This window comes from Rhea americana, unplaced genomic scaffold (assembly GCF_003343005.1).
Source record: "Rhea americana isolate MKP2758 unplaced genomic scaffold, rheAme1 scaffold_173, whole genome shotgun sequence".
In the NCBI taxonomy this organism is placed as follows: Eukaryota; Metazoa; Chordata; class Aves; order Rheiformes; family Rheidae; genus Rhea; species Rhea americana.
In genome coordinates this window covers 961,926-979,250 of record NW_028185850.1, presented here as the reverse complement: position 1 = coordinate 979,250, position 17,325 = coordinate 961,926, and the positions used below count along the sequence as shown (strand labels likewise).

The window sequence follows — 17,325 nt, the reverse complement described above, 5'->3', positions numbered from 1 at the left end:
ATAAAGACAGGATGATAATTGGTGTCTTTTAAATCCTAGACGGGGGAARTGCCCGCAATACATACAGAAGTCTAACGGGGAGAGGATTTGCCTAAGTGGGAGAGTTGGTGTTTAGAGCCTCAGCAGCCTGGGAAGATTCATAATGAACTATTACTACTTGAGCTGCTTTAATATCAGGTTCTGGGAGGACTAGAATGGGRCATTCCTTATCCTGCCTTGCAAGATAATGATAATCACAGAAAGGAAAACAAGATCCATTGGGATGCATAGAGAATAAACAAGTGGAAATCTAATGGTAGTCTAATGATTCAGAGAGWTTGAACCAGAGGATGCAAGAATCCTCTCCTTGCTCTCAGGGATGACTCTACGTTTTTACTTGATGATTTTTTTGTAGTAGTAGTAGTGTATTAGCAGATCCACAAGCAGGAAGAGAACCTGTTCACCAGTGTACGTTCTAAGAATTATCTTGTTATTAATAAAGATGAATTTCTCACCACAGTTTTCTGACACGCATTCCTTTTGCTTTTTCATTTTAAGAATGTAGTTGAGACTAGTATGGTTTGGACTCCTACGACTTGATAACAGTGCTGAGAACAAGCCTGTTTTAGCTTGCTCTGTTGGGAACATGGATGCCCAAGTCCCAGACTGATTTTGGTGAGAAAGATGTGCCAGAATGCTGTGGCCAGTGCAGCTGGTAGAGCTGCTGCTCTGTGTGGGAAAACACTGGATTTCACTTCAGCACCTGCTTCAGGCCRAATGGTTTCCCTCCACATGCTCTAATGGTGTGAGGATGTAGGCATTGATAGTTGCTGATTACTCTGATGCAGCAGTAATGATGGTGTTTGTGTTTTAGCTGGAAACAAGTTTACACAGACTGGAATAAGCAACAGAAATCTAYGGGAATTCTTGTATGCAATTACAAATTCAAAGTGGGGCCCTTGTTTTATGCATTTGCATTTCATAGGGAAATATCAGTAGCTTTTAATTAAAAGATTGTATTTAACTGTTGGTGACTGTAAGTAGGTCCCAAAAAGGGTTTTCTACCAAAATCACCTTGTGTTTGTGTATTGGCCACAGCAGTGTCTGCTGTTTCCAGAAGCAGAAGCGAGGCCAATAGAAACTTGCATCTGCATGGAACATGTTTTGCAATATGATGGGTTTTTTTTTTTGCGATAACACTTCACAGCTTGAATGGTTATTGCTAGTGCCATGTCCACATTATTTTCTCTTCCTCCTGCAAAAATATGAGCTACACAGCTGATATCTGGTATAGCTGGTATAGCTGCCTTTCAAGCACACTAGTAATATCAGTTTACATGTAAGCTTTCATAGAAAGATTATCATTAGGATACAGGGTTTTTTCTTCTTTTTTTTATTAATAAGTACTGCAGACATCCAAAGTTACATAAGTCCAGATCTTTCAGTAGATGCCTAAATGACTTCTTGGGGATGTGGCCTTGAAAAACTTGAACTCCACCATCGGTTGTAACAGAAATATATTGGAAGCATCTGACACTCATTGTGCTCAGTCACAGTTCTGAAGAGTCTTGTGCTGCTAATRTAATCCATCTTCTGTTCACGTGAGGACTGGTTGTGGAACTCCTTGTTTAGAAATTTTCTCCATCTACTCCTAGAAAGCTTGGGCTTATTTGCAAATATGCAGTGCTAAAAAACCTTCAGGTGATGCAGCTCTATATGGCTTTGTTCCATAAGAATTAATGTTTGATTCCACTGCAACAGTAKGCTGCTTTCTTCTATTTGTGCCTCTTTCTGTCTCTTTTTACAAACAAGAGTGTACTATGAAATAAARCATAATTCTATTTGCCTATGAAAAAGTTGACCAAAAAAGAATAGCAGTGATGTTACACTTCCTATTGCTTATTATTGARGAATAAGAAAATACTTTATGTCACCAAAACAAACTCTGTCAGAAAAGGTGGGTTCCTAGCTATAAAGTATAACTTGCAAGAACATTCTGTAAGGTTCTTCTCCTAGCCAAACTATGTGGACAAACTCTTCCATTCCCTGGGATATTCCTAACCTAAAACTAAGCACATATTGGTGCTTTAATTGACAGATTAATCTTTCAGTTTTCATATTTCTGCCCAGACTGAACAATGAGCAGATGTCTGCCTGCAGGTAAGGAATGCCCTTTGCTAGGAGATGGGACTGAAGGAGACCAAGAGTCTTTAATTCTCAGAATTTCCATAACTGCCTTTGATTGCTTCGTATGTCTTGCAGAGTAAGATGTCAGATTGCCCCTTCCGAAAGTCTGTGGGACTCCAGCCCTGCCTGGTCTTGGTTTTTAATAGCAGAATTACTAGCAAAATTACTCCTGCTGTTTGCAGCTTGATTTTTTTCTCCCTTGCTGTGCCTATCGGAGATCTGGCTATATGCAGAAACTTCTATGCTGARCTCTTTAGATCTGCAGGCCCAAGCATGACTAGCTTTTCATCTGGCTGTGTATTTCTGCTCTGTAATAAGGAATTTGTGGGTTCTCATGTGTTGTAGCTAGTCTAATATGAGAGAACCACATTTCAGCTGTGCCTTGTTCCCTAATTACCAAGGCTATGAGATATCAGTGTCTAAAGATGGACTGGGATTGGAGCCAAAGATAGAGTTCAAGGCCACTCTTGCACCTGATATACTCATATCACTTTCAAAGAAGTGGATGGTGCATGTAGAGGAAACAGTASTGCCTGTGCCCTTTTCTTACCGTACATGATCTTACCTGGTGGATTTTGGTAGACAGGATCAAAGATAACGGTGAAGTCTGAAGATGGTTCCCTGAGATGAATGAAGCAGTTTAGTTTGGGGCATATAACTTACTTTTCTCAACAGTCTTAGATGTAGCTAATACAGCTATAGATATAGATGTAGATACCATGTTCATGTTCCAAGCTTTTCTAGGAACTTACTTACTTTTYAGATACAAATATTGAAAGAGCTTAAAATCTGGTGTAACTGGCCAGATGCCCTGTCCTCTCTCACTTGGTTTCTCTGTCAATACAGAATAGCTCTGTAGAGAGTACACGAAAATAATCACAAGTATTGGTTGCAACATAGGGATTTGGTGATGGAATTCCAGGAACCGCACTATCTGCAAGACTATATTTTCTATTCTGTCATGATGAGGGCTATAAATGGAGAGTGAAATGGAGACGAATTTGCTAACTGGGATTCAGATTGAAGCTTTCTAGGGGTTTATGCAGTTTACATGATACAGCTTTATAACTGATGTAAACCCTTCCAGCAAGGAGGCAGAAGGGGATTTACCAAGCTTGGAAATAATTAAGGTCATGCTGAAACTTTCCTGACAGGTGCTAAATGTGACATAGTGTGTGGTCTGCCTGAACAGGGTTGGTTTTTCCTACAAATTGGTTAAGTGCAACATCAGATGTTTCAAATGTATGTACATGGATAAACAATGATTTTATAGCATATTAAGGACACTTTGTTTTATGAGTCCTTATACACATCTTATAGTCTTGTTTTATGATGACTTTAGCAGAGCTGTCTAATTCCAAAATGTGCTTCTAAAGCAGGATGAGGTTATACCTGTTTTTTATTAACTACATTACAAGCTAAAAATAAACCAAGTTGCAAACAGCTGAAAGCAATGTGGACCTTCAATGTGTTTCATTTAAAAAATAACACTAATAATAATTCTTTTGGGGGAGGGGGGAGGAGGAGAGGGAACCAAGCTCCTTAAGTTCACTGCGAGTTCTTCTACTTGTCTGGGGGAGGAGAGTCACCTGAGGGTCCTTGACATTTACAGACATTCATCATGATCATCGGGCTTTTGCAAATCATGAACATTACCCCTATGCTTTGGTTTAACTCAGATAAAATAAGTGGCTTTATCATGCCTTGCAGGCTACTGGAAGAGAAGCTTCGTGGTAGCGTGTGTAAAAGGATCCAGTGGTTGTGTGTCTAAACTTGACAACTCCACGTGCAGAATTACGGTGAGGGTGGTCTCATTTTTTAAACCACCTTAGGGATGTGGTGGTTCTTTTTGATTTGACATTTAATCATATCTGAGTGTCTTTGTGAAGACTGGACTCAGGGTGACTTGGGAGTTAAAGTTTCAATGCAGAAATTCTCAGATAAAAACCCAGGACCTCTGCAGGAGTGCAAACTAATTACTGARGGCAGGCTGAGCAGCATTCCCTTGAAAAAAGGATTATAAAAGGTCTAGTCTGGCCAGAGCTAGGCAAATGAAAAGAAACATTCTAGAAGAACACTGGGGCCTTTTTTTTTTTATCATTACTATGTAAGCCTATGCTACTACTGAAATCTATTTCTCCAAGAGTTGTATTTCACTGAAGTTTGTCTCTTCTAATACTGCTGCTATTTAGCAGTGAAAACTAAAAAGCCAATAAACCAACTTCATTTAAGCTGAAAACAATTTGTACCGCCTAAATTTGGAGACACTTTCTGTGAAATAGTTTAATAAAATTTGTTCTGGTACACATCTGTTTGTTAGTAAATATTTTGTGCATTGGAAAAGCCCCTACAAAATCCCGAATACAGTTTTTAATATCTCTGTGTGAGTGATACTCAATAAAGTCTTTCTGGATACTGGGAAAGAAAGCCTACTATAAAATATTGGATTAACATCTGAGCAAGGAGGACAGTAAAGAAAAGAAATCACAGAAAACAAAAAGGTAGAATTTTAATTTCTAGTTATTTTTGAAGTGTTGTTCTGTGCTCTGAATTTTCCCATACAGATTTGGGTTGATAAAAATAATTTGTTTYCTGTTTTTCAAATTTGATCTTTTTTTCAGGTACACATTAAAACGTAATGGACAACTTGGGGACATAAGTGTTTGCAAATTTGTTGCTCTATAGCTTTTCTCTCTGAAATTCTGATAATAAGGCTCGACTACTAAAGGAACACTGTGTATTTACCAGTGCTGTACTGATATTTGTGGACCTATGAAAACAGATGTTTGTGAAAGTACTTTGCAAGGATTTTGTTTTTAAAATACTGGGAAAAAGCTCCTTAATGTGTCACTGTTAAAATATTACAGTGTACAGCACTGATTTACGTGCTAAAAATCAGTGGGCAAACATGGCAGTGCTTATCACCCATGTCTTCAATTGCATGGCTATTTGGCTTCCTGCTACAGGTAAGATTTCTGCATATAGCGCAGATTTCCCCAGTGCAGATTCCTACTTGAAGTATCAAAGAGTGTGGTGTATTTAAAACTTCAAAAGGATTAAAACCTTTCAAAAGGTATGGGGATTTTCCCTCATAGGTCATACTTCTGTGCCTGGTGGCTTCTGAATGGCTCTTTGGTAGAGCCTCTGCTTGCAAAGTGCTTTGCGCCGACCCTGCTCCTGCGGGTGAGCAAGCGCCTCCTTCCTCAAGTCGGGTGGAGAGTCCCCCCCACACACTCTGTTTGCGCTGGCACGGGTCTTTGGGGAGAGCAGCAGTACATACGGTTCCTATTAGTTCAGAAAACAAAAACATCTGGGAAAGACACGAGCGACTTACTGGCTTACTTCAGCAGCAGGAAAGTCTGTGACAGATCATTCTGGGCTGATAGATCCTCTCCAGTATGTGCTGAAGGAGGGAGCAAACATGCATAAAATCACACAAAATCCAGCTCAGAAGAGCAGGGGGTGGGCAGTAATGRCTGTTTTATATGGTCTTCCCTTCGTCCTGCTTCTGTGGATGCTTTCTAAAGGAAAGAGAGGAGGGGAAAGGCTGTTTTCATCCAGTAGGAGTGGGATAGTGCCAAGGAAAAGTATTTCCTAGGGACAGCAATGGATTTCCCAGGGTGAAGCCTATGCAGGTTTAAGAACAAGAAGAAAAGAAAGCAAAACAGTGGTACACATACTATTTATAATATGTCTACTATTTAAAAAACCTGCAGGAAAAAGACTGTAATGTGGTGAGTAGTTAGTACTGTTACTGTGGAGGTAAAATGACTTCAGCTGTCAGATTGGAATAAACTCTATAACTTTGTCTGGTTAAATCAGTATGGCTTATTTCCTTGATCCCTAGAGAAACGTGCTTCACTAGTGTAAGGGTATTGGTTTCACTAATCTAACTGCACCATTTCAGAGATTTCATAGCTTAACATGTCTGTTTCTAAAAACCTACCTTTAATGTATCATGAGTAGTAAGGGAGAGACAGGGCATAGAAGTCACCCAGAAAGCAGGTATTTTGTATAAGCAGGCTGTCTATGCTCTTTGTAGTCAGTGGACATAAAACAGCAGATGGGATCAATTGACCTCTGCAGGGGCATGTGCTCGTTTCTTCATGAATTATGAGCTGTTGTCACTCAAGTACCTTGGGAAGCTTTAACTTTGCTATAAAATTATTCATGTCTATTTTAGCATGGTCACACTTGAATGCTTCTTCCTCTATACAATGTGTGTGAACTTGGACAGCGGTTTTATGACAGCCAGGGAAGGGCAGGTTCACAGTAGGCATCACTATGCAGTTTCACCAGAGATCAGCTCCTGCAATGTTCAAATATTCCAAGACTGACGTGACTTGATCCAACTGTGGTGCAGGGCAAGGCCTCCCGGGCAGCACAGAAATGCAGATCAGGTGTGCAGATAARCATGTGAAGAGTTTCTGAGTGATGAATGGGAGGGAATACTCTGCACTTTAAATCTGATCAACATTGCTAATACTCAGAGAATTAAGTGAATTGTATCTGGGGATGGGATAGATCAGCATTAGCAGTCTCTCATATTTTTTTTTCCATTTTCTTCTTCATGATGAAACATTTCTATATTTGCTTTGATGCATTGTTTTGATATATATCTCCTACTCTGTGTATTCTTCCCTCTCACTTCTGAACTGCCCATATTTTCCCTATGTTTACTCCTCCACACATACAGTCCTCTTTGTTCTCCAGCCTAAAGAACTTCTGCTTGCATTAGTGTCTGATCAAACCCTGAAGGACTTCCCCACAAGGCAGGCATGTGCCTGCTGTAAAATGATGGGTATGATGTGAGTACAGGGAAATAACTGTGTAGAATTCTATTGACAGTTAGGTTTGCATGTATTTCAGGGAAATATTTGAAGAAAAGAAGGGGCTAACACATCCTCAGGGAGAAACTCGTTYATAATTACATGAAGACCTTGAATATATGTGGAAGTAAGGATGCAGGAAGTTTTGCTAACTGGATCTTTATTAGGGAAAACAATGTCATCTAACAGGGATACAAATTGGAGGGTTATAAAGAGAGCTAAAGAGATCAAATAGCTGTCAAACAACTGACAAAGAGTCAAAACAACCATTATTTCATTAACTGACTTTTCATAAACTGCTAGAAGAAAGCACATGTTAAGAGCAAAAGTTTGTCTTTATTATCCAATCTTTATGTAAATATCTATTCTACTTTCACAGCCATTCAGACAGTTGACAGAATATTTATTTTTTCCAAGAACTTCCCTAAGAGGGTTTCTGTTTTGCTATAGACAGTATTATGGTTGTACACCAAGCTAAAGCYGTTGTAAGCATTTACCGTGGGAACAGACTACTACTTCTTCTGCTTGAGTTATTTAGAATCATAGAATTGGTAAGATTGGAAGGGACCTCTGAGATCACCTAGTCCAACCTTCAAGCGAGTGGCCCATATGGGGATCGAACCTGCGACCTCAGCACCACATTCTAACCAACTGAGCTAAACCATATACTCAAGCAGAAAAATATTGTATTAGTGTAACAAGTAATGTACTCAAAGTATTGTGAAGATATGAAATCTTTCTGGCTCTGAGAAGACATGAAGGTACTTGAAACAGTGTTGTATAGTGAATACACYGTAAGCCAAATGCTCTGAATTCTGGCTCTACTGATAATTTCAGAGAAGTTATAGACTGTGCCTTATCTTTAAAATGGAGAGGATGATGTTGTTAGTGTGCTGTAGATCTGTATGCATAGATGCTAAGTTTGTTAGACTTAATAGCAACAAGAGTATTTGTATGAGGTTTCAGTCTCAGCATAACTTCATTGGAGGATCTGCTTTGTAATTCTCTAGGGATCCTTCTTAATTCAAATATTTATATAAAACTGATTTTTTTTTCTTTTCCTCGTTTCTGGGATTTCATCCGTGTTTAACTTTATTAAATACTTTCTTCAGTGTTTTTGTCCAAAATTCATTGGCTGATTTGCACTTGGCATTATGGCATAAGTGCTTGTCACACACTTGGAAGATGTTAGCTTGGCAGGATGTTGGGCACCTGAGAGAAAGAATGCATATGCAGATAAAGCCGATTGAAAACACTTCCCTTCTGTTTTTGTGCCACTTGGAAGGGTTATCCAGAAAGATTCCCTGCAGGGCATGTTGTTCTGGAGTGTAGGTATAGCTCTTCCTTACTTCTGCCAGAAACAGATGAACATAGTTATGGCTTTGGTGCAAGTTGTGGCATGACACTGTGTCCCAGCAGTTATACACTTGAATGAAGGGAAGGAAAAGGAGCTTTGCTACAGTGAGACAAAGATTCATTTAGGAATCTCATTTTTCATTAGAAAGAATAATTATTATGGAATCTGAGTTTAATCTCTAGTGGCACTTTTTTACTTGAATCGAGCTACTCAAATTTCCTGAATCACAAAGGATTAATAGTTTCACACTTTGGTTTTTCTCTGTAGAGTGAAAAAGGATAATTAAAAATGAATTAAAATATACACTAGGATTACACTTTTTGAACTGCAGCCTGGAAGTCTTGCACACAATACAAAGCACACAAGTGTGGAGTATTGTTTCATACTGCTCTGCAGATGATTGCAAATCATATTTGCTTTATAAAGGCAGAATTTATCCTAAATCTTGCTTTCTTACTGGACAACAAAGGCATCTTACATCTTCTCCACTTGAATTAAATTATCATGATTCAGAGTAGTCTAAATAAGGGGAAGATCTTCTCTTATTCTTACCACAGAAAATGTAGTTATTTCAAATCCCATTTATTACGAGAGGATTAGTAGTCTGTTTCTATATGATGACTGCTATGATTTTATCATGAAAGCTTAGGTTGGGAGAAGGGAGRATGTAGAAATAAGTTGTTATTCTTGTAGAACTATCCTTGCCAACAGAATGTCATTCATCACTGAAAATATATTGATAAATATCAGATAAAATTACTTCTGGTACATCCTGCAACATATGCACCATTATCTGAGTGACATTGAGCAATACTAGAAACAACTGAAGACATGACTATGTAGTGTGGGAATATCCAACTTTGACACAAGTCTCTCCCTGTTCAGCTTGCCCAAATAAATGACACTGACTTGCTCTGCATGGGTCTTCTAGACCAGAAGTGCTTCTGTCTAGGGTAGTGCTCACTCCTTACACTGCTCTGTTTGCAGAGAGGAAAATTTCCCCAACTGCTGTTTGTGTTAGGGTGTCTTTTTGTCCCTGGTGCCCTCAGGTATAGGGGGAGCTGGGGTGAGGGGAGAATGACAGACTCTCCATCGTCCCTCTTGTGGACCCCTTCTGTTCGCAAACCCTGCAGCCTGCATGGCACAACCTGGTCATCCTTCCTAGTCAGTTCCACAGCTTTTGTTCCCATGCTTGCTACCTCCCAAACCTGTTGCTCAAGTTAATGGCCAGTGAAGAGTCAGTATTTGGACTTCTCTAGTTTGTCTGAAGTTTTCAGGAAAGTAATTGCTCATTCAGTTTTCAGCCTGGTGTAGGTGGGATTTGGTCCACTTGCTCCCCGCAACTGATGTGAGTGAACCTTTCTAGTATCATGTGGGATGCTTTTAATCTTCATTCTGACATGCTGCATATCCAAGCCATGTGAAACCCCCACCTCTGTCTCTGTGGAACTCCAAGACCCCGTGTATGGTTCCTCCCTAGCTGGAGGGTCTTCCCACGCTTCAGACATATATTTTCTTCTGCTAGTTCTCAGCCACTCCAGCAAATGACTCTGTGGAGCTCTGCAGTTGATTTATGTACCTTTTGTAAGTCCCCATGCATTCCTTCCTCCTCTCCACACACATTCACAGTTGAAATTGGCTCAGCATCCTGTCTTTTAAATTAACTGTATTAATGGATCAGTATTCCCAGACACCCAACATGGATAAGGAATGAGGGGAACCGGGAGACTCTTGTTTGATTTGGACAGCTCTAGCTTTTTCCTTTCAGGCTGGAACAAGACCCGCTCTAAGTATTGAAGGACAGGGCAACACTAACAAATCAAGAAATAGTTTTTGGATAGTGGAACTGACTGAAAAGTTTGCAAAAATCCCCAAAGAAGGGCTATCAAAGCATCAACTAGAGCCATCTTAAATGCTCTGTGACTGTTGATGCTTTTTGCTACATTTGTTTTCACCCTGACAATTAATGAGTTGGCCTGGTTCGAGTACAAGTCACTGCAAAATGAAAAAAACAGCTGAAAAAATACAGAGCAGTAAACAGCAGAGAAGCTGTTGAAACTTGAATCATTGCATCGGTATTGTACTACATTCAAAGTCCAACTCCTTCTTCCTCCACCAAACAGCCAGGTCCAGGTGTTGTGCTAACTTGAATTCTTTGTGTGGGTGAATGAGAGGTCTGAATAAAACTTGACCAAGCTAAAGATGCAGCAAAGACAAATCTTAACTGTTTACTTTCAGTGGCTAACTTCCCTCTGGTAAAATGTAAGCTCCCGATTGCCTAGTCTCTATAGTTGCACTGCCTGAATAATGTGAACCGATTTCCTAAAGACAGATGTACCCTGCACATCAGTCCCTCCTGCTCACAAACAGATAATGGATCTGATGCAAAGCTAGTTGCAATTTGTCGTGGTAAACTTCTATTTAGTAATATGTTATGCTGGTACTGATACCTGATCCACAGACCCTGGACTGACCCTCTTGTCCTCTTTCTAGCAGTTTCTCAAGCTCTGATGAGTGTTGTTCCTAGCAATAGCTTCTGGGAAAAGCAATTACCTACAMGAAGAGTATTGTCATTTATTCCAGCCTCCCTGAGCTGTCTTCTGCTAAAGCCAGTAAGCTTAACTATTGGCTTCTCTAGGGAATATAATGGTACACTTGAATAGTATAAATGCCTTCCTTATCAGCTCTGCTAGGTCACCTTACTTGCTTCCCCTTCGTGTTATGTAGTGGATGGTCTGACAGCTACTTGTTTTCCAAGAAACTTATGATTGTGTTAAATRTCGTTGTACTTCCCAGTCTCTTTTTAAATACTGATCTTAGCCTGAATGAAAGATGTTACTAGAGTTCTGGAAGATGGGCTGCACACAGCAAAAAAGCAAAAGTGAATATGGCGTTTGGCCTTCCTGGTCCACTGAAGTCACTACAATCCAAACATGAAGATTTCAAAGGAAAAATGTTTGATTTTTGAACAAAATGTTTCTGTAACTGCTCAACTTTGCCTATATTTCATGAAGTAGTTCCCTAAGAGCAGCATGTATTTGTCAAGTATTGCTATGGTGACATCCAGTCACAGGTTGGTGAGGCASTGACAGTGCAAACTTGAAATCTCATGAGATGTGCAWRWYWTGCACATCTCATGACCTTGCCCAATTTTGAAAATGGTGGGTTTTTTTCTACCAATTGTTCTAACAGAACAGATGAAAAATGGAAGTATAGAATTAAAAAAAAAGTTTCAAGATGATTTGCTCTGTTAGCCTTTATTCTCTTTCCTTTACAATTGTACTGGCTTACAATGAGCATATCAGAAACTTTCAGTTGCCTACTGAGTTATTATAAATACTCTACCATTTTAGTGATCTTCACAGATCTCTCCAAAAATGCCTTCAGGCCAGCTTCTGCTAACTGCATCAGCACAAGAATCTTTTTGCACGAATGCAGCTGTTTTTGCTATAAAAATGTGCCTGTCAATACTGAAGAGGGAGTCTAGACTTCAGCTGTAGACAATAAGTAAAGCAGATAAATACCTACAAAATCACCAGAAGCAACGACACTGTGTCTCGCAGCTCACTGCAGTATCACTTGACCACATTAAGTTGCTCTTGGGTTTTGCCCCAGGGAGGACAGCCGCTTCCTAGTCACACTGTGTGTCCCACTAGTCAGCCCCAACCATGCTTACATTGCATGGAGCATCTTYGAACACTACACTTACTCCACAGGTCTTTTGCTACTTCGGCCAACACTTAAAAGTCCTGAGGAGTTTTAAAGAGGATTTCTCCTTCTTCTGCTGAGGAGAAACTCCGGGAAAAACAGTATCCCAAACCAGTAGGGAACTACTGTTAGTCAGTAGTTTTTTACTACTTTATCATGGCTAGGTTTATGGGAAAACTGTCTTTCCTCAGACGTGTTTGAAGCAAGCAGGCTCGTGGAGTAACAGAGTAGGGGGAGAGAATGCAGAAAGGGGGAGAGGGGTCACTGCATCACGAGGAAATGTTTTAGATGCTAATAAGGCCACCCTTCGCTGCAGGATTGCCCTGACTTTGTGAGAAGTTGTACTACAGGACATGTTAAGGCCCTGAAACTTCCTTCCTGGCCCTGAAGGCCTTGCTTCACTCCTGACTATACACCAAGACCAAAAAAAAATGAACAGTGAGGGAATTTGGTCTCAAGGGCAGTGGTGGGGATCTGGTAGCAGGAACGTATAGATGCCAGCACTGGATATAGGGTTAAAAAAAAAGAGAGAGAGAGAGAGAAAAGCAGCTTGTGGGAATGAAATCAGGGGAGATGGAAGTGAATTGAAATGCCAGAGGGAAAAATGTAATACAGTACACCATGCAGGCTGAGGAGAGATCAAGAGACATTAGAAGACAGCAAAAGACATGAGAGAATCCAGACAGATATTGAGAGCAGAAGCAGAGAGTGCCCTTAGCCAAGAGAATGAGAAACATGAATACAGATGGCAAAGTGTGAACAAGCAGGGAGACCTGAGAAGCCTGAAGGAAGAGACAGAGAAAAAATATAAAATCCAGAAATGGCGAATGGCGAGGGGAAGAAAAGGTATATAAACAAAGAACATCTAGAATAATACTTTCCAAAACAAAATAAAAATTGTTTTATCTGGATGTTAAGAAGTTACACACGTGAATGAAGCAAAGGCAGTACAAGAATAATTTTATTTAGTATTTTGATAACACAATGATTCATCTCAAAACAATCACAAAATTTATCTCACTGAACAAATTTCAATAACTTTACAGATTATATGAGGCATTTCACGAGCAGCTGTGTAGTGTGTGAGACCCACTGATAGGCATCACACATCAACAAAACCACATCAGCARTGTGAATGAAAATTGCACTAGTAACCAATGCATACTTAAAGCTTTAAGGAGAGTACAAAATTGCAAAAGCCTTTTTTTATTGAAATATAAAAAGAATGTGGTCCTTGAGTTAGAATAACTATTCAGTTGTAGGTTATATTCTTTATATTCTTTTCAATAATGATACTTAAAAAGGTACAATGTTTTGCTAGTATTTGATCTAATGTAGATCTCTATATGAGAATGCTGTATATCTTATAAAGCTTTTCACAGGTATAGGCTAAGTTCTGGGATATCACAGATTTGTATGTAATTCAGAAGAACACCTGAGGTTACTCCTTGTGTAGGTAACAAAGTTTTTTTAGCTTTGAAAAAAGAGAATAGATGCCATGTGAAGTCAGGGATGTTAAATAAGTACATTACTACTAGTGGGGTTACGCAGGGGTACTTTTAGACTTGATTCAGGTTCTTACTGAAATCAGCAATGAAGTTTCTATTTATTTCAAGAAGTTTGAGATTGTGTTGCTCATCTAGCTCCTATCAATGTCAGTATAAGTTTGGTCACTACTGTCAACATGATTATGCCTGGCTACATATCACAAGACCTGGTCCTGCAAATCTTTACTTGCTTAGGTCTCAACAGAGCTACTTTAGGTTGTAGGATTGTATCCTTATTTTCTAGGTCTGTAAACCCTTATTTTGTACGAAGATGAGCACAGCAAGCCACATGTGAGGTACTCATACTTCTCACAGGTTTCACATATAACTGAGGATGATCTGTAGCTCCTCAGAAATGTCCAACAGTTTTCAAAATCAGATATGTACATATGAGGGTTCACACTTTAGAGAAATACATGCTGCTTTGTGTGCACAAACATTAGCTGGAGATTTAAGGCCATAAAGTTTCATGTGCTTATTTTACTTTAAAATAATAGTTTTATTTTTTAACTTGATGTCCTTTACCTCACAGAATTTTTAAAAGTACATTTTCATTTAGTTAACCAGTACATTAATCAGGGTATGTAATGTTAGTTTTTGTTCTGTGACCTTGTTATAAACAAATCATACAAAAAGTACATAATCAATGTTTGGCTACACCTTTTAACTCAGTCTAACAGAATGATTAGTGAACAGAGTTGTTTTTGCTGTGTGCATTGTTTGAGGCATGTGGCACAGAAGTTTCAATATAACCCCCCTCCAGATTCTCACTTCTGCAAATTCTGGCCCATTTGAATTTTAACTGGACTTACTAYGTGTCTAGGGGTGGGGATGTATGTCTTTACTGGAGAAAAGTGGTGACACACCAATTCTGATCTTTCCTTTCAAAATGTATTGAAAATGACTGGATTAGGTTGCTGTGTTTATTCTCATATAAAATATGAATTTTATTTAAAAAAGTTGTGCTCATAAGCAAATCTCTCTTTTTTTTAGTCATATGTGTAAACACTCTGGAATGTTAAAGGCAAGGCTTTACATTGGCATTTTATCAAAAATATTTTAAAGTTTTTTTTTTTTTTATGGAGGCATTAATGTATACCCGAGCAGTCACAACACAGGACCTGCCATATGCCTATGGCAGTTTCCAAAAGAGTGAACTCAGAGGAAGGCTACAATGTTCTGACTGTGGGGTCTGGGGTTATTTTTTGGAGGAATATGAGATTTCGCTTTGGAATGTGGAATCACTGAAGGCGAGCTTAGAAATAAGGCACAGAGCATAGAGACACAGAAARGATTGTACAAACAGTTCCTGGAGATGCTTTAACTAGTCAGTAGACAAAAAATTGCTTTACAATTACAAATTCTATCAACACACTAGAATAGAAAAAGCTTACTTTCAAATTGCATACTTTWGCATATGTTTTATCATTTAATATAGTAAATGCTTCTCTTGGCTCTGCCTCTAGAACTAAAAAAGACTGAATTATGACTTGCACAGTTTTCCTTCCTGCTCTTGTATCTTGTTATGTTGTCTACTTTCCCAAAAGATCACCAGAACAAACTATAACTTTTGTAAGTCTAAAAAGATAGAGGGAATATTTTTAGATGCAAGATTCTGTGCTTAGGTATTTGCTGACGGGTGATTTTCACTGGCTGTTTTCTCTGCTTGCAGTCTTTGGACAGCCTTATCAAGCAAATCCATTGTATCTCTAAGTGTGACATTCACAGTAAATGGCTTAGGTTTAATCGTCAACCCATAAGTAAAGTCCATTTTAGGGTCCTCATTTGGATTAGCAGTAAAATTGCACTGATGCACCAGGATGGAGGTAAAGAGGAACAACTGCATCTTTGATAACTCCTCTCCAATACATCGACGTTTTCCCAATGAGAATATCATCACGCTACTAGTAAGATCTTTGTTAATGAATCCATTCTCATCTAGGAATCTTGTTGGGTCAAAATCCTCTGGGTTAGACCACTTTGCTGGATCATGATTCACTGACCACTGATTAATAAATATCACTGTGTCTTTGGGAATGAGGTAGCCCATTACAAAGGTGTTGGTTGTGGTGGCATGTGGGATAGTAACAGGCACAAAGCTACTGAAACGCATGGATTCATACAAGAAAGCCATGATGTAGTGCAAATGAGGTTGATCTTCAGCACATGGCAGACGGTCTCTTCCAACAATCCTATCCACTTCTTCTTGCATTTTAGCCTGCACTTTTGGATACCTGCCATTTAAAATAACTGTGTGCACACACTTTTAAAAATAATACAGGCTCTAAACATTTCTCACAAAGCAATTCCTCACCCCCTTCCCTACACTATGCAGTTTGAGCAAGCCTAAGTATTTTGTTGAAACATGCAGATCTAAATTAAAACTTGATGACAAAAAATTCCAAACTTTCCGTGCAATGGTGTCATTTTTAATTTGCTCAATTTTCATTTTTATATTTCATACCASATCTAATCAAATCTCAGTACAAAAACTGAAACTAATCTAGATGTTTTGAAACAAAATATTCTAAAATATGTCCAGTATACACATAGAACATTTTGAAATTAAAATGACTTTTTTCTTTCAAGTACTGGGCTTTCCAGGGGAGTGAAAATTCTTTTTCCAGGTCTATATGTGACTTTTAAATGTTGGCACTGGAGTTTAAGTTATCATTAGACATATTACACATATATTAAAGTCTATATATTTTTAAACTGAAAAAGATCCCCGTTAAAAATTGTTGGAATAGTTTTATGAACACGCTCATCTTAGTTTGTGCATACTTACTCAGATTATCATCAAAATATGTTTTCTTTATAATGTATTTTAAGACCACTGTCATGAAGTGTGGAGAATAACAAAGTAACAAAACAAGATCACGCTGTCAGTAAATTATTCTTATTATCCTTGCTTGCCTAAAAGTGTGCCTTCCTACAAGTAGCCTTTATTTGCTTTTTTAAATATTCAAGTTTGGTTTCGGTGTCTTTGCCTTCTCCTCCTGCAGTGGGTGCGTATGTGAAATGCAAGGCAAATACAAGAAACGAGGAGAAATCAAACAGGTTATGTAAACATTGGAAATCATACCCCTCCCTTGAAGCATTAAGCATTTGTCTTGTTTTTTCAAGAAATGGCGGAGTAGATAGAAGAACCTAACGACACGTTAGCCTGAGTCTACAAGTGATGCAAACGATCACGGACAAAGCTGGGACACACGCAGGACAGCCGGTGCCCTGCCCTCTCCTGTCAGAGGCCCCCGCAGCCGTGAGGCTCCCGCCCGTGAAGGGCAGGTGCCGGGGCAGCAGAGGCTGCGCTCGCAGGCTGCCCGGCAGCCCGGCTTTCAACGCCTCGAGGTGCTCCGCCACCAGTCACGCAATCACAAGCAAGGCCCACGTTACGGGGGCAACAACATAATAGCGGGTCTGTAAACCAGTGCACGAACTCTTTATCTCGCTTAAGCGGTTGTTATCCTGTTCCTATGATCTCCTTGATCTTGACCTGGTRAAGTCTGTTACTTTGGGGTTTTACTCCGCTGCCTTTTTGCCAGCCTCTCTTTATGCAACATTACCCGTCTGCCAGAGTAGGCTTTATTTTATTATTTTTTTTTTCACTCTCCTCTTTTTTCATGTCCTTTTCTGGCAGCTCTCCCAGAGCTTCCRTGCCCGTTAATCGGCCACCGCCGAGGTGCCCAGTGCCGCCCGGGCGGGCCGCCACGGCACC

General features: G+C 39.4%; 1 protein-coding gene across 1 annotated transcript in view; it reads right to left on the bottom strand.

The window, feature by feature from the left end:
• Positions 1-13,003: 13,003 nt before the first annotated feature.
• CYP1B1 (cytochrome P450 family 1 subfamily B member 1) overlaps positions 13,004-17,325 on the bottom strand; it is a 6,691-nt gene continuing 2,369 nt past the window's right edge. The window contains exon 3 of the mRNA XM_085301165.1: positions 13,004-15,841. Coding sequence (XP_085157291.1) covers positions 15,229-15,841 — 613 coding nt within the window. The 3' untranslated portion in view covers positions 13,004-15,228. The remainder of the gene's footprint in view (positions 15,842-17,325) is intronic.